At 48.2% G+C, this 27,138-nt stretch overlaps 9 protein-coding genes across 9 annotated transcripts; 3 read left to right on the top strand and 6 right to left on the bottom strand.

The window, feature by feature from the left end:
• Positions 1–1,085: 1,085 nt before the first annotated feature.
• On the bottom strand, positions 1,086–2,666 carry F5Y00DRAFT_256546 (Phosphomevalonate kinase; the record flags this gene model as incomplete). The annotated part of the gene is made up of 2 exons (XM_048010426.1): positions 1,086–2,157; positions 2,407–2,666. The coding sequence occupies 2 exons, from the start codon at positions 2,664–2,666 to the stop codon at positions 1,086–1,088; spliced, it is 1,332 nt and encodes a 443-aa protein (XP_047869975.1).
• Positions 2,667–3,001: 335 nt separating this feature from the next.
• Positions 3,002–4,570, bottom strand: F5Y00DRAFT_222175 (pantoate-beta-alanine ligase). The gene has a single exon (XM_048005678.1). The coding sequence runs from the start codon at positions 4,388–4,390 to the stop codon at positions 3,266–3,268; it is 1,125 nt and encodes a 374-aa protein (XP_047869974.1). The 5' UTR covers positions 4,391–4,570; the 3' UTR covers positions 3,002–3,265.
• Positions 4,571–4,776: 206 nt separating this feature from the next.
• Positions 4,777–7,386, top strand: F5Y00DRAFT_222174 (glycoside hydrolase family 125 protein). Its single transcript, XM_048005677.1, has 5 exons — positions 4,777–5,357; positions 5,440–6,493; positions 6,546–6,713; positions 6,770–6,784; positions 6,850–7,386. Exons 1-5 carry the CDS (start codon positions 5,025–5,027, stop codon positions 6,942–6,944), a joined length of 1,665 nt encoding a protein of 554 aa, XP_047869973.1. The 5' UTR covers positions 4,777–5,024; the 3' UTR covers positions 6,945–7,386.
• Positions 7,387–7,909: 523 nt separating this feature from the next.
• On the bottom strand, positions 7,910–8,894 carry F5Y00DRAFT_267342 (catalase related protein; the record flags this gene model as incomplete). The annotated part of the gene is made up of 2 exons (XM_048012052.1): positions 7,910–8,739; positions 8,798–8,894. The coding sequence occupies 2 exons, from the start codon at positions 8,892–8,894 to the stop codon at positions 7,910–7,912; spliced, it is 927 nt and encodes a 308-aa protein (XP_047869972.1).
• A 699-nt stretch (positions 8,895–9,593) lies between these two features.
• On the bottom strand, positions 9,594–12,482 carry F5Y00DRAFT_256542 (carbohydrate esterase family 4 protein; the record flags this gene model as incomplete). The annotated part of the gene is made up of 2 exons (XM_048010425.1): positions 9,594–12,070; positions 12,125–12,482. The coding sequence occupies 2 exons, from the start codon at positions 12,480–12,482 to the stop codon at positions 9,594–9,596; spliced, it is 2,835 nt and encodes a 944-aa protein (XP_047869971.1).
• Positions 12,483–15,262: 2,780 nt separating this feature from the next.
• F5Y00DRAFT_222167 (ER-golgi trafficking TRAPP I complex 85 kDa subunit-domain-containing protein) lies at positions 15,263–18,220 on the top strand. The gene has a single exon (XM_048005676.1). It carries the CDS (start codon positions 15,712–15,714, stop codon positions 18,043–18,045), a length of 2,334 nt encoding a protein of 777 aa, XP_047869970.1. The 5' UTR covers positions 15,263–15,711; the 3' UTR covers positions 18,046–18,220.
• Positions 18,221–18,969: 749 nt separating this feature from the next.
• Positions 18,970–20,947, bottom strand: F5Y00DRAFT_250226 (HET-domain-containing protein; the record flags this gene model as incomplete). The annotated part of the gene is made up of 4 exons (XM_048009707.1): positions 18,970–19,544; positions 19,598–20,353; positions 20,418–20,763; positions 20,819–20,947. 4 exons carry the CDS (start codon positions 20,945–20,947, stop codon positions 18,970–18,972), a joined length of 1,806 nt encoding a protein of 601 aa, XP_047869969.1.
• A 398-nt stretch (positions 20,948–21,345) lies between these two features.
• On the bottom strand, positions 21,346–23,764 carry F5Y00DRAFT_222165 (CHAT domain-containing protein). Its single transcript, XM_048005675.1, has one exon. The coding sequence runs from the start codon at positions 23,709–23,711 to the stop codon at positions 21,612–21,614; it is 2,100 nt and encodes a 699-aa protein (XP_047869968.1). The 5' UTR covers positions 23,712–23,764; the 3' UTR covers positions 21,346–21,611.
• Positions 23,765–24,630: 866 nt separating this feature from the next.
• F5Y00DRAFT_222163 (uncharacterized protein) lies at positions 24,631–26,560 on the top strand. Its single transcript, XM_048005674.1, has one exon. It carries the CDS (start codon positions 25,295–25,297, stop codon positions 26,123–26,125), a length of 831 nt encoding a protein of 276 aa, XP_047869967.1. The 5' UTR covers positions 24,631–25,294; the 3' UTR covers positions 26,126–26,560.
• Positions 26,561–27,138: the final 578 nt, after the last annotated feature.

Below are 27,138 nucleotides of genomic sequence, written 5' to 3'. Positions count from 1 at the left end.
TACTTTATATATACCAGTATTATTTTGACAGAATAAGTTGCCTCGCTCACGCTGAATTTTGTGAGATGACGCACAGGAGCAAATAACTCGACTCGCTAGGTAGTTCAGACGTAACGGCTTCTTGCCGCTGGAGCGATCGAACTCGAGATGCCGTGACACCGGATATATTGCCATCTCGTACTTCCTAGAGTTGTGCGAGGGCAAACAGATAAGGTGGCAAGGTAGTGGATTTGGGTACATGATATACAAGTTTCGTTACCCAATCTTAGTAATGAGGCTCTCCGCAGCAAAGTTACTTTCCCCCCCTTTTTTCTTTCTTGGTCAGATCTAGGCAATTGATACTTCGTTCGGCAATCTCATACTTCCCGCCTAAGCCTCTTAGTAACCAATTCTATTTATAGACCCCATATATCTCGGTAAAACGAGCCGATATCTACCTAGATAAAGAGAAACGGGGAAAGGGGATAGATAAATAAAGGAAGGTATCCTAGACAACCTACCACCGAACAAAGTATTCAAAATAAAACTCTAATACACCTCCCACCGCTCCAGAAATCCGCTGATGTGGTCGTACCGGCAGACCCTAGGAGTCCGGTTTTTGTGAATTAAAGCGAGGTCAAGTGTTTGAGTCCCCAGAGTTTATATGCCACAGAATTTCCCTTATTCTACAAGTTTCTCTACCTAGCAATCTCATTCTACAGCAAGTAGGGTGGGGGAGGGTAGGAGGCCGTTGTAGTAGTGGTGTAAAAGATATATACCTATTTTAGGTAGGTATCTACCCTTCGAGGGGCCATAGCATTAACTTAATCTCTACTCTATCTGTAATTCAAACACCCCATATGAAATACCTGGTATGTATAATTTTCACCCGATCTCATCATCGGACGTCATAGTTAATATTCATGTAAACTCGGTTAAATCATATTCGAAATCTTATCTACTTACTCCACGACCATTTATAGCTGAACATCTATACGTTAGGTAGTCAATCTTTTTCAAATCTCCTCTGCCGCGTCTAAATACTATATTCTCTCTAAATTCTTACCTTCACCATTCACCCTTTACCCTTTTCTTTAACCTCGTCATCAGATAACTTCCAACCATCCATCATACTGCTCCAGCCCCTCCCTCCTCACCCCCTCCATCTCCCCCTTAACACCCAACAACTTAACCTTAACGCCCTTCTCCTGACTCCACCCCTTCAAAAACTCCCTGATCCGATCCTCCGTCTCCCCGTCGTCCCTAACCAACAAAGCCAGAGCATCGTATCCCCCCGCCCCCGGCGCCACCCCCTCATATACCCCTTCCACGCGCGCCAGCGCATCCAGCAGCGCGGTCTGGCTCTCCGGCTCGATGGGGACACCGCTGGCGGCGCTCATCTCGCGCACTAGAACGCGCACGTCCTCCACAGCCTTTCTGATGTCGTCCTTGCGATCGCCGCTCAGCGCCGCGCCGAGCGCCTCGTTGCGCGCCTGCAGATTATCCCATAGGGTCTTGGCGCCGGCTGGGTCGGTCTGATCGCGCCATTTGAGGACTTGCTTGACCATGCCGACGGTCTGGCTGCCGCAGTCGACGTCGCACATGCGCAGCGTGACGCCCGGCGGCATGCGCGCGTTGTCCTTGCGGAATTCGGCGTCCCACTCGCGCGCCACGCACGCCGCTAGAGCGGGGGCGAAGCCGGGCGCGCCGATCTCGGGGACGTCGCGTAGGAGGGAGGGGGAGAATCGCCGGTATACGCAGCTTCCGTAGACGGCGGCCGCGACGTCAAAGCCCGAGCCGATTTTACCTTGGGCGGCGGAATGTGCGGCCTGCGCTAGGTTGTGTAGCGTGCGCTTGCCTTCTGCCGAGTCTACGTCGAAGGTAGATTTGGGAAGGTAGTGCGTCAGTAAAGCGGCGGTGAGTGCCGTGACAAGGGCCGCAGAGGATCCGAGTCCGGTCTTGTGGGCATCCTTGAGCTTGGTGGGAAACTTGGCGAAGCGGCCTGCCGAGCCTGGGTGTGAGTGGTGGTGCGAATGAGATTGTGAGTAGTAGTCGTTGTCGGCCAAGATGGTTAGCTGTACAGGGTCGAAGTTGGCGACATGGCCAACCGTTTGGATGTAAGTGAGAGCGTAGGCCAATGTGACCTCAACGAAGTGATTAGGGTTTATATTTGAACCGCTGTTTGGTCAACTTATAAGTATGTAATGTAGCTATATGAGAATATTTGTAGTGTGATGAGGTAAATATAAGACTATGATGGTGATACAAAGATGGGGGGGTATGTAATTATATTGAGTGCGATATCCCTAGCTACAACCTCGTAAAGGTAGGCATAATTGTGTCGACACCCCTAGCGAACATATAGATATAGTATATAGTGTAAGAAGGTATGGAAAAAAGAAAAAAGAAGAAGAAAACAGTACTTACACTCGAAGCTGAGTTAACTTGATGCCACCATTCTCGGGAGCTAGGTGGTATCCGTAGCGCCACTGAGCCTCGAGGAATTGAGGGCTCTCAACGACGATCTCGCTTAGCTGAACACCCTTGCTTGTCTTGATCTCTTGAGCAATGACGTTGATGCGGGCGCTCAACCCAAACACGAGCCCCGTGTGCTGGCGGTCGAGAACTAAGAAACCTCCGGCGAGGAGCACCTTGCCCGGAGCGGAAATAGCCGTAGTGTTCGGCATCTGGAAAGTTTGGAAAGTCTACCCCGCGTGTTATCCGTGTATAAATCAATTCGATACAAGTAAATGATCGACAGGGGAGCTGGTCGAATAGATCCCGCTTTTTTGTTATTATTAATATGTAAATTGAGAAATTCAGCTCGCGTTTTTGAACGAACCTACCTCAAGTTGGAGTTTAGGTTAGGAGATCTCCAACGTTATTTATTAATAGGGGGGGCGGTTGTGCAAGTTTGAACTTTTAAAAAGACGGGATAGGAATGGCCTAACCTAACCTTTTTTTTATTTACTGCGGGGACGGGGGACGGGGGACGGGAAATTGGAACTTTTCATTTAACTCGCCTCCCTTACCCTAATATAGGTATATTATGTACCTGATTCTGCACGTGGAGAAGCCATGCGGTTGCTGCTGCAGAATCCCAGTCAGGAACATGTAACTTTTAGTTCGTGTTCTGCTGCATTGACACTGCAGAAAATATACTGGTTTGAGAATTTAAAAGTCCGACGATATTAACGTAGCCAATGACATCTTGTAGTTTGATATGCTTAACCTTGGATCCAAATTATTATGTCTCATATTATATAGGTGTATTCAAAAAATAACTCTAGATTTCCGCTGATGGCTTCAAAATAATGTTGTCTATGAGACGGACTGCTGGTCCTCCGCTATGTCCCAGATCCTCGCCTGGTTGCGGTGATTCGACCGGTAGCATCTTTATTGCACCACTCAGTATACCACCCTTCTCTGGATCGATTTCACTCAGCTCCTCCATTGAACAGGGATCCGCAAGTGAGATGTAGTCCACCTCAAACCTTACTCTCTTCTCGGGAGGTAATTTCGACTGTTCGTTTAAAACATTTAGAATTAAAGTATTAGCAGCATCCATGAGATACTTTCGATGCAGAGCCCCGCTCAGGTACTGTTCTTCAGCAGCCTTGAGCGCGCGATTTAGCACGGGGGCGACTTTGCGTCGTCTCTCGCCGAGGTAAACGTTTCTGGAGCTTAAAGCAAGTCCGTCGGACTCCCGGATGGTAGGACCAATAACAACCTCGGTCGGCAGCATAAAGTCCTTGACCATCTTTCGGATCAATACGGTCTGCTGGACATCCTTTTGGCCAAAGTACACCTTTTCAGGTTGTACGATGTTAAAAAGTTTCATGCAGACAGTGGCGACGCCCCTGAAAAAGGTTGGTCTAGTACGACCCTCAAGAATCTCACTTAGTGGTGTTATGACCACGAAACTCCCTTTGGAGTTTACTTCTTGACCTGGAAACCCTGAGGGATACATCTCAGGGGTAGTTGGCGCAAAAACAGCGCTGATGCGGCCTAAATTCCCACCATCGTCGGCCAATTCACGATCTAATTCAGCTAGGATCTTACAATCCGACTCCCAAGTCACGGGGTAAGAAGCTAGGTCCTCTTTGATGCCGAACTGGGCTGGGTTCACATATATGCTAACGACGACGTGATGGCTCTCGCGAGCTGCGCTGCGGATAAGAGAAAGATGGCCTTGATGAAGAGCTCCCATCGTAGGTACGAGTGAGACAATTCTATGGTCGAGGTATTGGGGCTTCCTCCATCTCCTGACTTCATCAACCGTACGCATGACTCGAATTGGAGAAGATGGGATGGTTTCGAAAGCTTGACGGCGCGCGGTAGCCATCGTTCGGATAGTCTGTCGGTTAAGCGCACGCGAGCCTATAAGCCCGCGTACCGAGAGAGCCAGCATAGTTAAAAAGGGTATTCTAAGAAGAGAATCTAGTAGCAGCGGTTAAGGGGGACGCGATGAGGTAATTATTAAAACATCATGAGCCATCTCAGTGACTCAATGGAAAAGTTAAGCAACCGAGGTGGAAAACGTGATGGTTTCTGCTGCGGACATCTGAGGCCGGGATTTGTTGAAGCTAGGTCTTGAGAAAATAAGATGATAAGAATATTGATTAGATAAGATGTCCCGCCAGACTCCACTTGGCCACTGATTAATTTACCTAATCAGCTAATCGAGCTTAGGTATTATGACGTTAGCGGGGTTGGAAGGTGAAGGTGAAGGTTGAATTGAATGGAGCTTCCAATTCCGCAGCTCTGCGGGGTGTTTCCATCCACCAATCCACCAAGGTTTTACCGTCGTATCGGGCAACTGTCAGCGTGTCTCTTTTTGTACAATAATAAGGAACGGCGCAGGACCCTGCAGATTGCGGCACTTGTTCCGACCCGACTTCTAAAAGTCAATTCCATTTTTGAAAGTCGCCCATTCCGTATAAAATCTCCAGCTCAACTTATATCTTCTTTTTCATATGAAAACTTCAAACTTCATGACCCGTCTGCTTATATAGAGTAGAGCTTCTGCAGCTCGCGCCGCATAAATGATTGGTTCTACAGGTTCAATAGGCGCAAGCTTGCTGCTAGCGACCTTATATTCAACTTCCGCATTGGGATCGGGATCGGGACGTCAACCCTACGGCCAGGAACAGCTCCCTCTAGACAAATTCGAATACGAAGAAGCTTGCCCCGATTATACACAGTATTCGACATATCCGCATCGACCTCTTAGCGAAGGTCCTCTTGAGCTACCTTTCCAAAGGCCCGATCCTCGATGTCGTACCTTTCAGTCGGACGCTATTGAGCAAGTTATAAAGGATGTGACCTCTCGCATGAAAGATCCCGATCTGGCGCGTCTCTTCGAGAACGCCTTTCCTGTTAGTCCGACTTGTAATCTTCCTACCGTCGTACTTGTACGACTTTACAACGGATACAACTGACCGAGACAAACGATCGCAGTCCACGACAGATACCACCGTCAAGTTCCACACGAAAGGTTCTAATAATAATAATAATAAAAAGAAAGCATGGAAAGACTCGTATGATGAAGGAAAATGGGAGGGACCACATTCTTTTGTCATCACAGGGGATATCATTGCCGAATGGCTTAGGGACTCAACCAACCAACTCTCCCCGTACCAGCCTTTAGCAAAGAAGGACCCGGCTATACACGACTTGATTCTAGGTGCAATCAACACCCAATCCGAGTACGTCATTGAATCGCCATATTGTAATGCTTTTCAGCCACCTCCCATCAGCGGGTTGCCCGTGTCGCATAACGGTCAGGACGATGTTGTCCATCCCGCATATGAGCCTTCGTTCGTCTTCGAATGCAAGTACGAGTTGGACTCGCTTGCGCATTTCCTCGCCCTAGCTAACGATTTCAATGACCATACGGGATCTACCGAGTATATGACGTCGCGTTGGTACTTGGCATTGGAGACTTTATTAGACGTACTCGAGCAGCAGTCTAAGTCCACTTTCGACCCGGAGACGGGCCACTATCGGCGCAACGAGTACACTTTTAACCGTAACACGAACACGGGGACTGAGACGCTCAACTTAAATGGTATAGGGAACCCTCTTAATAACGGCACCGGTCTTGTACGGTCTGCGTTCAGGCCCAGTGATGATGCTACCATACTAGGATTCTTCATTCCAGCAAATGCGATGATAGCGGTGGAACTGAAACGGACCGCCAACGTCCTTAGGAGCGTCGGCAAAAACGTTTTGGCCCAGACGGTCGAGACGTGGAGCCAAACAATCAACGATGGCGTTTGGGACCATGGAACCGTCCAGCACAAGGAGTTCGGTGAGGTCTTCGCATACGAGGTAGACGGATACGGGTCGTCGATTCTAATGGACGATGCGAACTACCCGTCTCTTCTAGCTTTGCCCCTTATGGGTTTTCTCAAGGCGAGCGATGAAACCTACCAAAATACGCGACGTATGTTACTCGCGAAAGGATCAAACCCTTATTACCTCATTGGAAGAGAGTTTAAGGGCATCGGAGGTTAGTTACTTCCCCGATCATCTATGCCTAAGCCGATGCTGATTTATATTAGGTCCTCATATCGGCCTCTCAAATGCCTGGCCTATGAGTCTTCTTATTCAGGCTCAAACTTCTGAAGATGATGAAGAAATAACTGAATGTCTAGATCTGGTTCTCAAATCAGGAAAACTCGGTCTAATACACGAAAGCGTCGACGTCAATTTTTATAGCTCTTATACAAGTGAGTTTCCACATGCCTTTTTTTTTTTTGACTGCATTACTGACTATGATTTTTAGGGAGTTGGTTTGCTTGTAAGATTTAAATTCATCCCCGGACTCCGAAGGCCGTACTATAAGGTTCGCTAACAAAACTATAGGGGCAAACGGTGTGTTTGCGGAAACGATTCTCGACTTAGCCAAGAGGAAACCGCACTTGATTTTCAAAGCGCCCGCGCTGCCTTATGAAATATGATTTTATCGGTGGGTAGAAGTTGGGAGAGTGCCGTAATCCTGCCGTATGGCTGCCACGTGGTAATGAGGAGTGCTTTATAATGGCTCCGTAGGTATATATATGAGACATGCCACGCTAGAGCGTATTTTATCTAGATGCATATGGTTATACTGGAAAGGCACAATTTCATTAAGTTAATTTACTCGGTTCCGACTTGGAGGTATATGAATGTTTTGATTTGAGCTTAGTAATGAAAGAATACAATCTTGTGTGTAAGTTTTATATGTGAGGCTATTTTATATTCCATAGCTATGATATAAAAGCATCCATACAGTCAGCCGTATGAAGCAGTATCTTAAAAACGAACATAAAAGTAGCATACCAACTATCCTACAGTGTCTAGATTATATAAGTGAGCCATATTCATTTGACCGTTCACCAATGAGGATATCTCCAAGTAAGCTGTCGGTGCCCTAAAAAATGCAGGTGGCAGAAACCCAGGCAACGAGATAGATACATCCCCCTAAGTACCTACCCACGAAGTAAAGGTTATGTATCCAAATTGCAAGCAAACTCTCAACCGACGCCCCCCGCCCGGGCGACTTGAGGCCAGAGAAAACCCCACTGTGGTGTCTTATGCTGAACCGTTCTTCCCAAGAACGTGACTTGACAGCAGATGCCTAACGAAGCCGGTTTTTCGTAGGTCCTGGGTTCGAATCCCCTGCCCCTATCCGAGGGGATTCGAACCTGGGGCTGAGCTTTTTTGTAATTTCTTTTTTAGGCTTTTGGGGAAATTCTTTTTTTGTTTTTGGGACTTTTTTTCTTTTCTTTTTAATATTATTTTGGAACTATATAATGTGGGATACGATCTGATATTTGCCGGTACAGTAAAGTAAGTAAATAGTAGAAATGATATCAACTTTGGATACTTGCCTAGGCAGGCACCTAAGTTATATATAATAACACTTAATTAACTATTTCCATCTTCACGCCGCGCGCCTCTCACGGCCACTTATAAGATAAATCCCCGCGCGAACCTCCAGCAGCGGATCGGCCGAAGCCTCGACGCCTTCAACCCTCGGGATCGGGTCGAAGATGATCCTCTTCTGCTGCGCGGCCTGGTCGTCCGCCACAGACTGCAGTTCGATCGTGCCGAGCTCGACGACCCGTCGTTCTTCCGGCCACTTTGCCGTGTTATCGTCGGTTACGTCCCCGTCTTCTGCGATCTGCGCTTTGAGCTTGAACACGATCGGTCCGGATTCAAGGAGTTCGGGCACGCCGTCGTAGAGGAATGATGGGGATTTGTCTTTCAGCGCGGCTTCGTCGAGGTATGCTTCCCCGGCTGAGGGGACGATGCGGTACCGGATGAATGCCTCCTTGCCGTCTGCTGCGATGAGCTTGAACGCGTTTACGCCGAAGTACTTTTCTTTGCCGAAACTAGCTGGCGTTGGCTTGGGGGCTTGGACGAAAGCTAGGGCTTTCGGGTGCGAGGCTAGGTATTCGCCTATTGTGCCGTCTTTCACTGCCGTGAAGAACTCGAGGGCGTCTTGGCCGTTTGAGCCTGGGAAGCCGTCGACGGAGTGGGTGATGATGTCCGTGTGTACGCGGCGAGGAGTCTCGGCTAGTACGAAGCGGATGGCGAAGCCGCGGGGGTTGCCGTTGGGATCGGTGTCTGGGAGTTCTGGGATTCCGGTAGAGCTGGAGAATCGTGCTATGATTGGAGTTGAGATGTTGTTGAAGTGAGGTGCTTTCGAGAGCATTTTTGCTTCTGCGGTGGGAGTAAAAGTGCCTTTTAGTAGGACACCTTTTGCATGGGCTAGGGAGTCTTGTTAGTATACCTTATGATGTGTAGATACTAGTTGAATAGAGCATACCGGGTCGAAATCCGGGATGGGGCCCAAATATTCCATGTAGTGTGCTGACTATGGCACTACTGGTCTGGACAACATTTTCATCAGACGGGAGAGGCATGGCTATGAACGGCTTGTGATAATGACCTTCTCGAGTTGTAGTTGAAATATTGGGCTTGATTCTGAATTGAAGTAGGAATCAGTAAAGAGTATCTATCTTCTCTTAAGTACAAAGTAAAGTTACACCTCAAGGTTCTCATATAGACCTCTCCTCCATGAAAGGGTCTGATTAATCAACAACTTACCATTGGATGTTCACCATTATTCCCATCATGGCGACATCCTTCCATGCGTAGTATATTACATGCATATGGGTGGTTGCATCGAGATCTACCCCAATTATAAGTGCGAGATGTAAGCATGTAACTTGGTGATTGCTTCACTCGATGATGCTGGGTGATAGCTCGGATGGTTATAACTTATAACAGTGTTGACATCAGTGTGTAACTACAAGGTTACTCAACGTATAAGTTCTTATAATATATCCCTACTATTATCAGAAATAGACATACTGAATAAATGTTATTTCACTATATCCACGTACCTTCAAAGACACTCGTTGACGATGGCTTCCTTTATGAAGTGGAGATGTACCGGGGCGATTACTAAGGCCACTACATCACATCGAATCAGAACCTTCATAATTCAGCTTCTATACGAATATATCAAGACTAACGGTGTTTTTATTAAGCACTAACCACACAACAACAATAAGCCAATTTTATATACATCATAACCCCCCTTGTAACAACCACCCCCCCTATTCTTCCTCACCCGGTAGCGGCGGCGCATTCGGGTCCATCATGCATTGGTCCACGCGCATCAGCTGCTTGCCAGTCGCCTTAGCGATCTGGATGAACTCCTTGAGGTAGCTGACGGTGCTGTTGTACAAGTAGTGCATCACGACGATGTTGCCACCCGCCGCGACGTCTCGCTTGAATGCCTCGAGCTGTTTCTCGGGCGTGTCGGATTCGGCCCACAGCCAGTCCTCGACGTCGACGCTCCATTGCACGATATACGGATCTTCGATCAAAGCTGCGAGACGCTGTCGCATACGCGCGCCTTCGGTACCGAATGGGGGACGGAAGTACTTGGGCGTCAGCCCGTTGAAGGTTTCTTTCACGGCTTCGATGTCGTTTGTGTATTCCCAGTCGATCGACGCGTCGTCTGCTAGGCCTTCTAGAGGAGGGTGCGTGTAGCTGTGCAGCGCGATCTGGTGTCCCTTGGAGGCCATCTCGTTGTAGATAGCGCTAAGGTTCGTGGTCGGATCTCGAAGGGGCGCCCCCACGGTGAAGAACGTCACGGTGATGCCCTCATCGTCGATCGTCTTCATGACTTGCTGCGCGAATACCGGGTCGCCGTCGTCGATGGCGAAGGCGAAGGAGTTTGGTCGCTTGCAGGCGAAGATAAACTGGCCGGAGGGTAGTTTCTCTGGGACTTGGAAGCCCTCGGGAACCTCGTTGACGATCTCGATCTTGGAGAAGACGGTTGCGGCGGTGCTGTAGAAGCCCTTGAATGCGAAGCCGATGGCCCGCTTGCGGTCGACGTTGAAGTGGTTTAGAGGGATCCAAATGTCCGTCTCGGTACTGTACCGCGAAGCTTCGAGGGAGTCCCAGGTCTCGGGGTAGGGGTATATATCATTGTTGCACTCCTCGTTGTGCTGCTGGAGGGAAATGGTAAATAGGTTGCTTCCGGTGTAAGCGACGTGGAGGTAAGATCCGTCGAACTCGGTCAAGTCCTTGCAGGTCTCGGCGACTTGCGTAACCCACATCAGATCCGAGTCGTTGGTCTGCAGCGTCATGGTGTTTCTCTTGAAAGTTACAGTCATCCCCTCGTCCGCCCCGTGCCATTGTTCCAAAGCGTTTGTTTCCGAGTTGGCAAACTTGTCTATCACAAGGTTAGTAGCTTTGCTCGGGGGTGCTGGCACCGTTTCGGTAGGACCGGATGGTTCGATAACCGCAGGGGGGACATATTCGACAATCTCGTTTCCACAATACAAGGCTAAGGGCCCAAAAGTAACAGGTTTCTTCAAGTTGGAAATGAAGATTGTTTCAAACTTGGTCAGATCAAGTCCCTTGAACTTGGAGAAGGGGATGGAGTATAACTGCTCCTTTCCGTTGAAAGTCCAGCCGAGTTGTTTTGACGTCACAGAGAAATCGTTGGCGTCCTCGGTACCGCACTCGCCCTTAGTCGAAGAAAGCTGGACGTCGAATGTTGTACCAGCAGCAGCTGAGATGCGAAGCGAGATTCCCCCGTATTGCTCCGCATTGATGCAGCCGAGTTGAGTGTACCAGTAAGAGTCAGTATCCACAGGTGTGAAAGTCACCCTATTATTCTTGACCACAACGGACTTCATGGTACCGTCGTCGCTGCTCGACTTCAGCAGGGCATTGTAGTAGAGAAATGTCAGGCGAGACTGGGATATGAAGTCGTCAACGAGAAGATGGTCGCACTGAGCAGCTTCTTCGCGAGCTATGATCGGCTGGACCTTCGCCGCTGCCGAACCTACCGGCGTAGCAACAGCGGTAGCAGTGGCGGTGACTCGCTGTGGCGCGGTTTGGCTGTCGGACCAGCCTTCCCATGGGTCGTCGTCCCACCACGGAGGCTCGGTCGGCGAGATAGAGCGGGTAGTAGTAACTTTTCCTTTCGTAGTCGTTGGCTTGCCGGGCGTGCTCCAGCTTCCCGTACTGGTCTCTGTCGTCGTAGTAACGTCACCGCCGGGTAGAGGCAAGAAGATAGTAGTCGTGACTGTGACTGTGACTGGCGGCTCAGGCTCAGTAGGGTCGGTAGTAGGCACCGGTGTGACTACGGGTGGTTCGGGATCCTCGGGCGGCGGAACGTCGGCGCACAGGAACTGTACGTTGTCCAGCTGCCACTCGTTGTCGGTGCCGGTTAAACCAGCCGAGAAGCCGTACCATAGGACGCCAACAACTCCTTCCAGGCCAGCTCCCTCCCAGCTGTTTAGCGGAATGTTAATTGTCTGTAGGGAACCGCTAAGTCCGTCGAGGGTGTAGTAGAAGCTCTGATACTCGGTGGATGAGCATTCGGCGACGGTTTGGAGCTCAATTGAGACGGAGGCCGCCTCGGGACCCTTGATGTTGAATGATACGGAGTCATATCCGAGCGCCACGGTGTCTAGACAGTCAAACTGCTCGTAGATATATGATACATCAATGTTGTTGGGTGTGAACGTCAGGATGCCGCCATCAGTGCTGGTGGTGTTCATGGTCTGGTCATCTGTTCAGGGGTTTAGTACTTAACTCCGTGGAAATAATTGGAGATCAATCTTACCGCTCGTAGCTCCCTGCAAGGAGTTCTCGCCGGTCTCCCATTGAGAGAAATCGTCTACCAACAAATGCGCCGTACATGTCTCGACCGGGGCCGGAGGTGCCGAAGAAGTTGGAGGCGGTGGGGCCGGAACTTCGGACGAGCTCGAGAGAGGTGGCGCAGGAGCTTCGGAAGAAGTCGGCTCAGGGACCGGCGTTAAGGTCTCTGGAGGAGTAGGGGCCTCCGTAGAAGCAGGCGGTGGTGGAACCGGCGTATCCGTGCTAGCAGGAGGAGCATTTTGTCTCTTGGGCAGCCTAGCACTCGATACGCCGCTCACGAGCAAGGCGGCGGTAATACCGCCAATAACCTTAGTGAACCTCATGATGAGTCCCTGGATGGCTCAAAGCTGAACGATCGTCCAAGATTCAGGTCTTCTGGCAGCATGATCAAGACTTATATTGACGGGTCTGGTCAGGGGTCATCCTCGCTTAGCAGGAGAATTTTTTCTCTTTCCAGTAGACAAGATCTAAGGTTACATGTGGATGGGATCGTAAGGGTGCGTTGGAATGGCTAAATGAGCTCTGCTCTCGAGCAATATTGGCTGAACCCAAGATTGCGATTCTGCATGTCCCAGACAGGGTTCTCCACACTCTCGATCTGATGGGTTATACGACAGCCAGGAACACGAGCAAACTAATATAAGAGTCCGGAGTTATAACTGGCGGAATACCCGGACCGGCATTTTGGAGGCTTTGAAGAGATTTTCCCATCTTCTTTTTCTGTCAATATGCCAGATCTGGGCTCGTTACATAGCTCCAAGGAGTACCATCTACCATTTTTGCTACACTACAGATGCGCATTAATGTTGTAACTTGCCAGCTTACTTCCCGAGGCAAACTTGCACATAACATCAGACCTCAACTCCGACCCCTATAAAGTCATTCGACTTGTCATGATACCAACTGTGCTCCTGCGAGATATACGAGGTGGCTTGCATTCAATTTTCAGCCTAGCCGAGTGCGGGTGGATATAATAAGCCAGTCGGCAAAATGCCAAGATGAGAATAAATAGAATGGCGTCCATAGCGCCGGCATAGGACATTAGAACGCGGACTTGCAGCTAGCCAGCTAACCAACCGCTAGGGCTAGCACGCTGTCACCGGTCAGCATTCTATGTAGTTCACGCCAGAGACGATTCCAAGCTGGGAGCATCGACGGTGGGCCAAGCGGACGAGGCCTCGTCAGCTCAATATACACGTATGAGGGAAGATAGATTGATTATCGCGAATCGGTCGGCACATACGTAGCAGGGGGGGTTAGAACATATACGGCATCTCTCTGCGCGTGTGTATGGGTGTGTGTATGGGTGTGTGTATGTGTGTGCGGTGCCTGGGCGGGTCGGGTTCGCTTACGAACAGAGCTTGTCATGTTAAATAAAAAAGGTGTAAGACGGCAGACGGGCAGAAATGTAGGGTAACACTGCAGACAGCAAACGCGAGCCCTACTGGAGCCAGTATTGCCAATTTATCCTGTTGCATGTTCAGCCGCCTTGGCAAAAGTCGCAAACACGTTGTTTGGGGTTTATATTACACATTGGAATTCTCTTTCGATCGGACCATTCCTAACATAGTTGCGTTCTCGATGGTAATCCTTTTTTTTTTCTTATACTTTGTTGTTAGGTACTTGATGATATGTGTGGCCAAATTCGTGACCGGCAGTTTACAGCATGAGATTGGGTCTAGATCTTTTACGATCCCGTCCGAGCTTAGATCTCGATTATTATCTGAGTCATGTTATCCCCCCCTTTAATAAGCCCCCTTTTTGAAAAACTCACTTTGCTAATAAAAGCTCTATTGTTTAAGGCGTTGTTTAAATAATCATCGCGCTACCAAATATGTATCAATGATTGCCCTTTTCGGTCAACTAATATGGTATGAGCCAATCAGCTTCCTCATGTACTAGCTAGGGAGCCGACTTGGAAATAGTTATGTACTTGTTGGTCTTTCAAGTTGGATATGGCTCTTACATTAAAGTAATGCACGTTGAATTGACTATATTTTTTGTCTTTATTAATGACTATTGAGCTAATGAGTTTCGAGGTCTATGTAGATTCCCCTTCCACTTATTACATCGCCGTGGCTGAAATTGAATTTTCCGATAAATTCTTTACGTAACTACCCTTCTTCAACAGCCCAAAGGTTTAATCTAACCTGTAGACCCATCCATAGTAAGGCAGCGAGCGAAATGTGTAAAATTGTCTTTGATCAGCGGGTAGACACGTAGCAATATCTAACGTTCAACTGCCGGATCTACTGCAACTAGGCACGTCGTAAGGCTAGGGACAGAAAAACTAGGGAAGCTACCGGTAAATTACGGGTGAATGAATCTCAGCCGGTAATAGGTAAAGGCGTCATTGTCAAGAGTGAATGGAAGCTGGACGGACGCGCAAGGCGCAATCGCTGAATTGCCTTCTGCTGGATAGATGCAACGTCCCATCTTATGTAACACCGAATAGAAGCAATCGCGCGCTTTGCAATTTTGTTGGGCGGGTTGATGCCTTCGTGGAGGATACGTTGATTTTTAATATTCATAAGGAATGGTCTCGATTTCACTATTGTCAATTAAATAGACAACTTATAGGTTATGCATGTTTAAGAGACGTGTATAACAATGGCAACAGTAGCTTTAAGATAATAGGAGGTAGTTACTAGATATGTAAGTATAGTTGGAATTGAAACGACAAGGTGTATACGAATAGTATAAATGGCATAGCAAGGTAGACTTAGAATTATCGTGATGCACATTTGTGGGTTAGTCTAATTGTGCCGGGCTCGCAATAGTATAACTATAGAGCTTATCGAGTTGAAGATTATAAGACGCTACTAATGGGCTTTCTTGTAATTACCTAATGCAATATGTATTACTCATGAGTGCACCGAAAAAATAGTTGAATGGGATATCTCTAATGAAGTTTTACGTCACCTTATGTATCCACCTATATTAAAATGTCGGAAGTGTGGCTTTACTTGTGGCTTCTAATCACTTGGTTAGTTGAGTTGATTACTAATTTCAATCGACATTCAGACTAGATATTCTAAGATTTAGGGACGTGTAGAATATAAAGACTTCGATTTAATATCTTCCAACTTTTAACAATTATAATTGTACAAGTTTAAAGGGTTGGAATGTTGGGCTTTGATGTTCAATGACCCGCATTTCAAGTTTGCATCAGCCTCAAATTGTGGCTCTGCTATCGGATAACGGATACCTAGTCGGGACCTTAATTCTGGCCGAGTTTCTGGCTGAGTTTCTGGCTGACTACATTGTACAATACCCAATTTTGTTTAATTGAATGTTGAATGGGAAACTTGACATCGCCAATGTCGAACCCAGATGCGCAATTCGGAACACAGGATTTGCTTGTCTAACCCCTAGGAAATTATAACAAACCGTATCACGTCTCAGCGCTGCAAACATTTCACCGCTCTGCAATATCCACCCACAACCGCCGTCCTTCTTACATTCCGTCTTAGATCGTCATATACAGATGCGACACTCGGCGGTCGAGTCGTTTCGAGGGCCAGAGTACCGTAGGCATACCTGTCCGACTTGATGCCGCCTTCCGATTATGATTCACAAGATGGGAGTGGATCACTCCCTGCGTCCCCCGTAGCCGCCTCCATCTCGAGGGTTCAGAAAGCCCGTCATACTCTTAACGATGTCTCGCCATCTCTCTTCCGCTCCGAATTCAGCCTCCCTTATCGACGGTCTCATCCATCCGCTGCCTCTCTTTACGCATCTACTTTATCGCCGCCCGCTTCTCGCTCCCAGTCGCCTGTCGGTCGCCCACCGTCGCGAATAGCCGCCGGTTCTATATTTGGCGCAGCTCCGAATAACGGCCTCGCACTTGCTTCTGGCGCGGGGGATAGCCCGGGCGATCCGCTCAACCTCATTCTCGGGGCATTCGTACCGCATGTCGCGGTATATACCTCCGAAGATACCGATGTCTTGTTAAAAGAGAAGGGGTTTAATCGCGGTCTGTGGGAACTACTTAGACCCTTCGGAGAGCGCGTCCAAGGAAAAGTTATAATACGGGATAGCAACGGGTCGAGTAGGACATACGAAGACTACTCCATACACTTTGTCCGGTTTGGAGAGGGTATTGTGCACCCGGAACCCGTGACAACCGGTTTAAGACCTGCGTCAGCCCCGAGAACAAATGGAGCCTCGGAGAAGTCCAGCGGCCCCGGGAGAGGACAAGGGATCACGATCCCGGATGTCGAGGCCGTCGTGGATCGCCACCTGAGTTACGCCGAAGAATCATTCTTTAGCTTACCCCAGAGCCCTACCAATAACGGTCTAGATGTTGACGTAACCTCGCCGTATTACGCTCTATATTTACGTAGATTGCTGTCGGGCCTGCCCCTAGCACCGCACGAAACATTCGCGCATCCCGTTGCTTGTGTCATCGCAATAAGCTCCCGGAATCCGACTCCGATAGAAACTCTCAGGCGGTTATACATCGAGTCTAGCACGGGTGACAAACGTTTACCTAACTGGGTTGATGCTGAGTTCTTACGTTACTACGTTCTTGTCCATGAGGAAGAGAGAGACGATATAACGAGATCCATCTCACTTTTTGACCAGATGAAGCGCAGTCTCGGCCTCCATTGTCATTTGCTTCGGATAAGAGGAACGCAAAGTGCTGCTACCGACGATGATAGCATACCCCTCCCCCGGAGCGAGTGGATGTCTGCCGTAGAAGAATTAGCCGAACTTCGGAGGAGCGAAGACCAGGAGGACTTTGAAGATCCAACGAGGTACATATTTGAGTCAGACGCAACTGCAATCCGTACCTTTATCCGCGAAATGGTTACGCAATCTATAATACCTACAATGGAACGCCACGTGTCTGTATGGAACGACCAAGTAGCCTCGCGCCGAAGGGGACTTGCAGGCCGGTTTGTTGGCTTGACCAAACGATGGGGCTTTGGAAACAATCCTAGGTCATCAGTCTTGGGACAGAGCTCGGGGAGTAATTATGATTTACTCGGGTTCTATCGCCAAGATGCCGCCGAAGCCATAATGCGGAAATTAGCCGACTACGCCTTTATGCTACGAGACTGGAAGCTAGCCCATTCCACATACGAGCTTCTCCGTACTGATTTCAATAATGATAAAGCATGGAAATATCACGCCGCGGCAAGTGAAATGTCTGCTATCAGTCTCCTCATCATGCCTCAAAACCTATCGGCCAGATCAAGAGCGGAAACGATAGACACCGCATTTGAAGCGGCCTGTTATTCATATATCACACGTTGCAACGCGCCATACGGCGCGCTGCGATGTCTCGCCCTTGGCCTGGAGCTCTTACGCCTACGTGGTGGTTCGAATATTGACAGTGCCGCGAAATGGGGGATTCGCCTATTGGAGAGTAAGATATTAGGCCCCGTAGGAGACGCGCTGATTAAGGAACGCCTGGCGGTTTGTTACGCATCTAAACAGGGTATGGGGACACATCTCTGGGGTGGTAGGCGGAGGAAGTCGGCACTGTGGAGCGCGCTTGGCGCCGAGGCATGGTTGGTGCAGTCAAAATACATCCAGGCGCAACGATGTCTCAACGAGGCGCGCAAGACATACTCGGACCTCCCGAGCGGAAACGGCATTGATAAGTTCAATTATGCTAGCGCGTTCCTGCTCGGCATTGGAAAGCAGCTTAACGACAATCTCGAATCAGATGACCAGGACGACGGCGCAGATAGTGGTGACGAAAGCGATGTCGTGGATGAGGAAAGCGAGGCGCTGGATATGAGAGGGAGGCGCATTAGTACCCTGGGACTTCCCGGGGGCGCGGCCGGGGCGGGCCTGGAGACGGCGCCGCTGAAAGCGCAGCTTGATGCGTCCGAGGAACAGGATACAGGCGAGGTCAAGGACGATTTTGGTTAGGTACCTAGGTGGTTAGACGGGGGGACGGCGCGGTATATCTTAGAGAAAGGGGTTTTTTGAAGGTTATTGATATAACATAGCTATTTACGTATTTATATGAAGGTAATTAGGGGAATGATTACTTCTACTGTAATGAAATGAAGGGTCGTGCTTAAGATTCTTTGACCTCGACGAATGCCTTTTTCACTTTGACTTGTGTATTAGGGGGTTGTTGCATATAAAGAATGTTCTTATGCCGTCGACTTGTAGATTTATAGACTTGGTGGATCAAGAAGTAAGGTAACAATTTGGTTACTTCGCAAGAAACTCGAAATAGATGAATAACTGTGGAAGCTTATAGCTACGCATACTAAAAGTACCTAGTACTCTTCCTCCTGAATATCTTATCTGGTTCTTGAATATTTAGTTTGCTGATTTACTGTCTGTGGATTTACTTTAGTATAAACCAACATGTTCTAGATCACGAGTGTATACGCCTATAACGAACTATATACATATAATAAAACGAAACCACAACTTATAACATCTTAGGTTGGTTACCTATATAGGTAGCGTCGAATGAATGACTAGGTTGAAGCGCGGATTTATAAAGAAAGCCAACGGACCCGTCCTAAATATTCATCACCTTCGTAGATATAATAAGCTAGGTTAGGTACCTATGATGATGATGATGATGATGATGAGAACGTTTACGTCTATTGGTCTGCTCTATGCTACCTAGGTACTTGGATACAGCGGCGCATCTTTGGCGCTTTAGACGTCTGGAGTACTCCCCAAGGGGGAACAGAGCTAGAGTATCGCCTGACATAAGAAAATACGGGGGTTAGGTACCTATATGATCATTTTTTCGCCGGCTGATATCAACGCCTAAGGCTTCCTCCAAATTCTCTTCTTTGAGAATAAGACCTCTAACCTTTGACGTCGTCAATTTTCTTCCCCGAGTCCTTCTATGTTCACTTTGACTTCAACAACGTTGGAACCCAGAAAAGAAGTAAGTCCAATGTTGGCTGAGACTTCAAATCGATGCGAATCGGGTCCATATATCATCAATGGGCGGTTAGGGATTAGAGTCAAAAAGTTCGTGGCGTCTTCTAGTTGGCCTTGTGGATTCGTTTTTAGGGTCGTCATAATATCCACTACCGTACATTCAAGCCCATCCTCCTCTATTTTATCCTTGATATAGAGGAGCATGTCAACTAGAGGTACTATAGCACATTGGTGTTTCTCCGAATTGTCCCATATTAAGAAGAAGGCCGAAGATTTGTTTTCGAAAGCTACAACATATGAGAAGAAGCCGCCTGGTAAAGTTCGATAACGACTGTCAATCCATCGCGGTGCGGAGTCTACGATTCTGTATTGGTAGCCATCCATGTTGCTTTGATAGAACTGTGAGATCCTTGACATCATAGGCCATGAAGAGATAGCCATGGTTCTTCTAGAAAGGTACCGAGGCACAATGTTGATTTTCTCTATCGAAGGATCTTCAATGTTGAAACTGTCTAGAAATGGTTAGCGAACCGGAAGTTTCAAATGTATTATTTTCTGCTGTTACCAATATATATATATTTCGAGCCAGCAGCAGGAGCAATAGCCCCCACCTGGCCAGAGGGCTCGACAGTGTAAATGGTGTCCGAGGTACTTCGGTAAAACATGTTTTCACCGCCAGGTAATTTCTCCAAGAGGAGGGCAGGCCTGGAAGTTAAGTCGTTTCCCATGACGCAGTCCAGAACTGCGAGCGCCGAATTTTTCGGGCCCCGTCTTAATTCTTTAGGGACAGGGAATAAAATTGCTGTCAGAGACAAACCATCTGGTCCCACTTGCAGTGTGCGATTTGGCGGTCGATAGGGTGGCCACATTGATCGAATATGGTAGTCGCCTAGTCGGAATTGCGACGGAGCGGTCGCTAGGACGCCATCGTCTACATCCAAATTAGATTGGGTGCACCAAGCTAATATTGTATGATCATCCGACCGCTTGAGGATTTCCTCCTGTAGTCGACGAAAAGCTGCTCTGAAGCCCTCTCCATATATCAGGGTCATATTAACATTGAAGATACCGAGTAGACAGTATGCCATATCTTCTGCTCGAGTCGTTTGTCTTGAGGAAACCCAACTCATCTTCTGTGCTACACAGTAATTTGCGACTACACTACCGATAGATTGGTTCCAAGCGCCGCAACTTGTGCAATTACCTAAATCATAACGTCCGTCATAAACTCGTTCGTAATAACCTAGTTTGTGTTCCTTCCAGGGCCTATTGTCAACGGCGTGATTCAATGTCAGCATATTTACGTCGATTCCAGTTCGTTCTAAGACATAAGTTAAGCAGGTGGTTGGGAAAATGTCAAATTTGGTATAAGGGCAAATACTAACTTGCTATTTGAGAGGAAAGTGTATAGCGGTCACCTAGTAGCTCCCATCTTTTATTATAGAAACGAACGTCGTTCGGCGCAATTAGTTCTTGTAGCGTCCACCCACGAGTAAACCAGCGGCTTTGGGGAAGGCCGGCTAGGTCGTGAATGTCTTCTAGAAATGCGTAACAAACGTACGCAGATTCATACCATGCAAACATAGAGTTTATGGATTCGGAGAGCTCAGCACTGCTGCTCTTATCTATACAGCACGTGTCGATCCAGATGTATTTATATCCATCCAGTTTGGCCCGGCGACAGCTTTCTCTGACCTTTTTGAATCCTCGTTTCTGTTCCCATGCCGAATCCTTGATGTTAAGCCGAGTTAGTTGTGGATGAATATAGGGCTATATGTATACCTACCTGTTGATTTTGAATATCTTGGAACAGAACTTCCCCATCACCCCAAGTATGGGAGAGAATTGCATATTCGGGCCTGTCCTGGCCTATGAACTCTTCTAGGCGAAGTGAACTAGTGTTTAGGAGCCGCATTGTGGATATACAAGACAGTTTGTGCAATATTTGGAGTTAGAATGAAATAGATAAAGGAATAAGAAGGATAAAAAAGGAAGGGGGGGGGGGGGGGGGGGGGAGTTACGTGCCTAGGACCTCCACATCAGCAACGTAGTAGCGACCCGATTTGAAGGCCAGTCAGATTCGAATTCGTGTCTTATAGCAGCGGTAGGCTCTAATAGAACACACCTGATAGGTCTGAGTTGATATACATGAAATACCTATGTAATTAAGCAGCTTAATATAGTATGAGGTAGTATTAATACGCTTCACTGGCACATATACCCCTCGATTATCTTTAATAAATATTTTAATTTGAGGCATAAACGTCGATTTTAAACTGCCATGTCAAAAGTTAAAAAAGGTAAGGAACACTCTTTAATAACTTTACAAAAAGGGGCTACAATACGATTCTATAGATGCTCAGAATCAAATCAAACAATTCTCTACCTCCAACACCTTTCAGCTCCGTTTTACAATGATCTTTTGTAAAATTATGGAAGAGTGTACATTACAACTTTTGACTTATGCCATAGTAGCTTTAAAATCGACGTCCGTGCCTTAGACAAGTACTTATCGCATGAAATCTCGAAAAGTACGGTCTAAGCCATTGAGATAACATATGCTATTGTTGAGATCGTATCTACGCCCCAAAATGCACAAACTGCGCCCATTCCAGCGGCATCTTCATATCCGCCTCCCGCGCCGCCATAACTGCTTCACGTAATGCAGATGCCACCTCTCGCCCCTCCCACCCTGCTGCCCTTTGTTGAAATAACGACCGGTAGAATCGTTTTGCAACCTCCACACAAACCCTATCGACCGATGGCCAGAGACACCCTATAACGTGCGGAAAGCCAGCTACCTGGAACCCGCTTACCACATGGATCGCCTCGTCCGCCAGCTGCTCCGCCTTGTTCTCTGCTGTTGAACAAGCTGATAGATACGCTATGTGGGCATGGGTCAAGTTTAGCTCTGAGATTCTTCGTACCGTCAGCCAGTCTTGTTCTGTTTCCTGACCTGTCCCTCCCTTTTGTAAGATCAGTCCACTCTGTGATGGATCTACATGGTCTGTTGAACCGTGGCAGGCGAAATGGGCGATGGTGCATTCTGGCAATTTATCGACCACCTGTTCTACACTTGGTAGATCCAACAATTCTATTGGTATGTGCTCTTTGGTCAAGTTCAAGACCGCCTCCTTCTCTTCCACGACACCAGGGAGGTCATTGGAAGCGCGCAGGTGCGGGGCTTGGGACGGTGTAGTCGGCATAGTGGCAATTAGAAGCGAGCCTCGTGCGCTATCCGTGGTTCGGGCTCTATGCTGAGCATATCCAAGCGTCTTGATGGAAGGGGTATACGATGAGATAGCTTTACTAAATGTATTCTCCGTCGAATTCGAAGAGTGTATTCCGGCAACGTGGAACGGCATCGAGCTGCCCAGCCCCGTTCCAATCCACCATATCCGCGGCAGGCTATCTACCACATTCCATGCGTCGTACACTTCATCAATAATAGTCTTGACACACACGTTCCACAGCCAAGCTAGATACTCAAGGTACTTCTTGTTCTTTTGCGGCTTTTCTGACCTGCTCACTCCGGCCCCCCTCCAGTTCTCGCTTAGCCAGGCTTTAGCATCCGACGCGAGCAGCCGCGGCAGGTTGAGAGTTTTTACGGATGCTTCTGAGATCAGAATCGCGTCGCTATGAAAGTGGGTGATATTAACGATGACAATCGTGCCCCCTACGGCACACTCTTGCATCTCGGCCGCCGTTTGACCAAGCAAGAAACGCTCATGGCCTGCGATACATCTAATTTCCCGTATGCATGAATCGAGCTCGGCCAAGGCTTGTCGTCGCCGTACGGCTACCGGTACCTGCGCCTGTTCTATATCCTGCCCGAGCTGGCTGACCGGTGTGTTAACTGTGTCTCGGAGCTGCATATACCGGCGAGCGATATCGAAATGGGTAATCTGCAAGGACGAAAGGTCACTTCGGCCATCGGCGAGCTGGCCAATGATGACGGCCCGACCTTTCTCGAGGTATTCGAGGGCATCGGTAGGCCGATGTAATGCGAGGAGAAAGGCACATACATTAGCAGCAACGCCAGCAAAAGTCGATAGGACGAACTGCTGGTCTCCACGATCAAGTAGCTTGGTATTGACAGTAGGAAGAAAGTTAAGAACAGCTTGTCCTATTTCTATTGCAGTGTTAAATTTTGATTGTTGGCCGAGCATGTGAAGGCACGCAGAAGCAGCACGAATTCGATGGAAGGGAATAGCGGTTTCAGAATGCCAGGCCTCCATGAGGCATGTAGAAGCAGCCTCGAGGTCGGTCATCTCGTTTGTCTGCCTATATCGCGTCTGAAGGACGCCACCAAGATTATTTAAGCAGGTTGCCCGGTAAGGATGGTCATATGGCGTTATTCCAACCGCCTCTCGGAAAACTTTGATGGCTTCCTCTAGGCCGGTCATTTCACGTATGTGTTTATATTGGGCGTGAAGGCCGTTTCCCAGGTTGCTTAATATTCCTGCCCGGTCCAAAATATTATCATCCGGCGTTAACTCGAGTGCCTCCCTGGCAGCTTCAATGGCTTCCTTTAAATCGATCAATTCGCCTTTTTGCTTATACCGGCATTGAAGGCTGTATCCGAGGTTGCTTAACCATAATGCACGGCTGGGATTGTTATGTGGTATTGATTCGACTCCATGCCTAATAACTTTAATAGCTTCTTCTAGGTCGGCCATTCCGCCTGTTCGCTCATATCGCGTAAGAAGGAGGCTTCCATGATTATTTAAACAGATTGTTCGGTCAGGATGATCGTGTGGCACTAACTCGATTGCCTTCCTGGAGATCCTGATAGCTTCTTCTAGGGCAGCTATCTTACCCGTTCGTTCATACTGCATTCGAAGGCAACCCCCGAGGTTGTTTAACCGTATCATATACTTGAGATCGTCATGTGGCATTGATTCAACTACGCGCCGAGTAGCTGCAATAGCCTCTTCTAGGTCGGTCATCACGCCTATTCGCTCATATCGCATCTGAAGGCTGATTCCAAGCGTGTTTAACCAGGTTAACCGGTCAAGATTATCATCTGGTGTTAACTCCACTGCCTGTTTGCTGGCTTCGATACTTTCCTCGAGGTCGGCGATTTTACCTGTTCGCGTATATCGACGTTGAAGGCAGTTTGCAAGGAGATCCAACCACTGTGCCCGATTGTGATGATTCTCATGTAGCACGGGATGATTATCCATCATTAATTTGAACATCCCCTGGGCCAATCCCGTGGCTTCCTCTAAGTCGCCTACCTCTTTCATCCAGTCATACCGCCGTATAAGGATATTTGCAAGATTACCGATCCGCGCGAACTGCAATTCATAGCATGCATCGCTAGTCTTTCCTACGAGAACACTGACTCTAGCCAACCTTGTCGCCTCATTGATATGTTCCTCCTTGTATGTGCTCCTATGTTCATCCAGTTCCTGGTGTGCTAATTCAATAGTAAACTCCGCCATGCTTTCCACTTCGCTCGGAAATCTCTGTTGAAACTCCTGGATCGGATTCATGTCGGAGCTAGAGGTTAGAGTGTCGTTCTTTTGATTGAATGTGCAACTAACTATTTAGTTTTAGATTATAACGTATACCTGGTCCTTTAGTAGTACTTGAAAGGATCACTGTTTCGCCTTTGATTGTCTCGTTACCAGCTCACTGGGTGGAGTACTTGCATTTGTCTGCCTCCTTTTCTGCCCTGGTGGTGGCTGAGCCGCTGGTTGGAGTGATGGAAGAAGGCTTCGATTATTTGTTGGAAAATGTAACCCTATTCCGCAGCTTCTGTATGCCTATCCCCTAAAGATTTAACCAACCAAAGAGAAATATTCAAGCTTTAGTTACCTCGGTGTCAGCTTACGTTACGACGCTGAGCACCTGCGGCTGCCTGCCCCCTCTTTCTTTTCTCTTCTCTTATTTTCTTTTCCTGATAGTAGCTGAGCCTCCAGTATGTAGTAGTGATTGGCCACGGCGCGCATCTTTGATTAGAAGAATATCGTTTTCCCGTCTCTGCGTGCCCAGTCCTTAAGGAGTTTACCAACTGAAGACGAGTATAGAGAATTGCCTTGGAGCTATTAACAAGTGGTCTGAGGACACGAGGTAACGGTATATCGGTATGCACGCACTCCGCCCCATTGGCCCAGACATAGCCCGGACATCATGAGAGCAAAAAAGTCACTGGTAGCCTCGCAAAAAGTACAAATATCTCCAACACCAGGCTCGATTGACAGACTTGAATTTATGCCCAAACACAAAATTCAATTCCAATGCCGAGCGCCCAAGTATGAGGGTGAACATCGTCCCAGAGCAGACTTTTCTGCCGTTGCAGTCAGTGACGCTCGGCCGGTTGACCACTAGTTATGAGCACCCGCATCAGAATTACCATGATCCTCCTGCTAGCCAACCCAATATCCTACTTTCGGACCGCAGCACGTATGCCGGCGAGCACCTTATAGGCAGCGGTTCTAACTTCGGATCGACTCTTACATCTTTGATATCTGCTCGTTTTTCAAAGCAAACTAAATCAAAGATCCGTGTTACCGCGGACCATGTCAAGACGTATACCCTTGACAATTCTGACAGTTGGTTTGAGGAAGCAACGCACTTACCGGCCACTCAATCTTGGGTTGAGCGAGCGATCGACCGAGGTTACGACATCTATATGATTGTTGGTTATCATACCATCACGAATGCCAGACTCAGTCAAGAATCGGTCGCCGAGAAAAGTGTCGGCGCTCATATCGAGCTTCCAGTCAGCTTGTCCCTTGCCGCTACTGGAGTCGTTGTGCCGATCGGAGACATAATTGACCCTATCGCAACCCTTCATCAGCAGGGTTTGGATAGAGCGCAGTCGCAGTTTGTGACCTCCGGCGAGCAGGTTTGCGCAATCGAATACCGCAAAGTACGCTACCAATGGCTCTCGAGCAAGCGTATCGAAAAGTCCCGATTGTCGAATGTACGTCAGTGGCCATCAAGGGAGAGAGCAAGGGATGAGGAGGACGGAGAAGACGACATCATCGATGTAGACTTAACGGAGGTGCAGGACCTGGATGGGGACTGGGATACAGAAACCGTGGATAACAAAATCCTGTTTATACGTTCATTTGACAAGTAAGGTCTACGAACGCCTGTTTCTAGTAGACTCGATGGGCATTGATTCAATAGCCTAACTAAGCAAAATAACTTGCGCGTATGGAATTGTCTGCCTTAGCTGTACATGGACTCGGGAGTTGCTCGTATAAAAGCTCGAGCTGGTCCCATACATTTGCTACATATCTCGTGATTGCTGAAACTTGATTTCGACGTCGGATTCCCAGTCGACTTAGGGCGTATATTAGGTACCTAATAACTGTAGGTCTCGAAAATTTGAAATGGAGGGTGGAGGCATAAGGGAACGGGGTGACTATATCATCGCTCAAACTCAAAAACTCCGAGGGATGGTTACCCTGTAAGACTGTAAGGGGCTGTGGCTGTAGCTGAGGCAGATAGGAGGCTATGCGGTGTGGCGGTGCGGGATGCAGCCAATCAAATGTATAGGTAGATACTGTGGCTTATCAATTTCTTGAAAAGATTGAACATTGCCCTGAGTTTACGAAGGGTTATTGTGTCGCGTTTTTTTTCTATGGGAGTTTGCCCCACCTTCCTATTTTGAAAAGATTACTGTAAATGGAAGTGCCCCTGTTAGTTTTACATGCGTTGATTGGGTGCACTTCGGAGTAAAGTGGGTTTTGGTCGACTTTTGATTGGGTGCATCCTGAAATGCAGTGGATTTTGGTTGAGATTTCGACGAAAGCTGCTTATGTAATGGGGACTGGACTACCTAAGCCACGGCCACACAACCTGCGATACCTACGTAATCAGCCATAAGGCTCCTGGCCAAGGGTTGTTAGGCGTTGTTGCGGCTAACAAGGGGTTAACGGAGCTTGACCCGCTTACGAAGCAAGCAAAAGAGCGCCGCGCTTTTACTTACGTAGTAATGCGTAAAAAAAGGAAGGGATGCGAGGTTGAGGATTCGAACCGTGGACCTGATCTTGGGTTGTGTGTGGCTAGGGGGGGTTGTGTGTGGCTAGGGGGGGTTGTGTGTGGCTAGGGGGGGTTGTGTGTGGCTAGGGGGGGTTGTGTGTGGCT

The sequence above is a fragment of the Daldinia vernicosa genome, assembly GCF_022497035.1.
Source record: "Daldinia vernicosa strain CBS 139.73 unplaced genomic scaffold F5Y00scaffold_1, whole genome shotgun sequence".
Classification (NCBI taxonomy): domain Eukaryota; kingdom Fungi; phylum Ascomycota; class Sordariomycetes; order Xylariales; family Hypoxylaceae; genus Daldinia; species Daldinia vernicosa.
This window is presented reverse-complemented; position numbering and strand designations above follow the sequence as displayed.

Coding starts and splice junctions, on each gene's coding strand:
- F5Y00DRAFT_222175 (XM_048005678.1), bottom strand. CDS start 4,390: ATGCTGGCTCTCTCGGTACGCGGGCTTATAGGCTCGCGTGCGCTTAAC.
- F5Y00DRAFT_222174 (XM_048005677.1), top strand. CDS start 5,025: ATGATTGGTTCTACAGGTTCAATAGGCGCAAGCTTGCTGCTAGCGACC. Junction 5,358..5,439: donor TCTTCGAGAACGCCTTTCCT/GTTAGTCCGACT, acceptor AAACGATCGCAG/TCCACGACAGATACCACCGT. Junction 6,494..6,545: donor AGAGTTTAAGGGCATCGGAG/GTTAGTTACTTC, acceptor GATTTATATTAG/GTCCTCATATCGGCCTCTCA.
- F5Y00DRAFT_222167 (XM_048005676.1), top strand. CDS start 15,712: ATGCCGCCTTCCGATTATGATTCACAAGATGGGAGTGGATCACTCCCT.
- F5Y00DRAFT_222165 (XM_048005675.1), bottom strand. CDS start 23,711: ATGGCCGACCTAGAAGAAGCTATTAAAGTTATTAGGCATGGAGTCGAA.
- F5Y00DRAFT_222163 (XM_048005674.1), top strand. CDS start 25,295: ATGAGGGTGAACATCGTCCCAGAGCAGACTTTTCTGCCGTTGCAGTCA.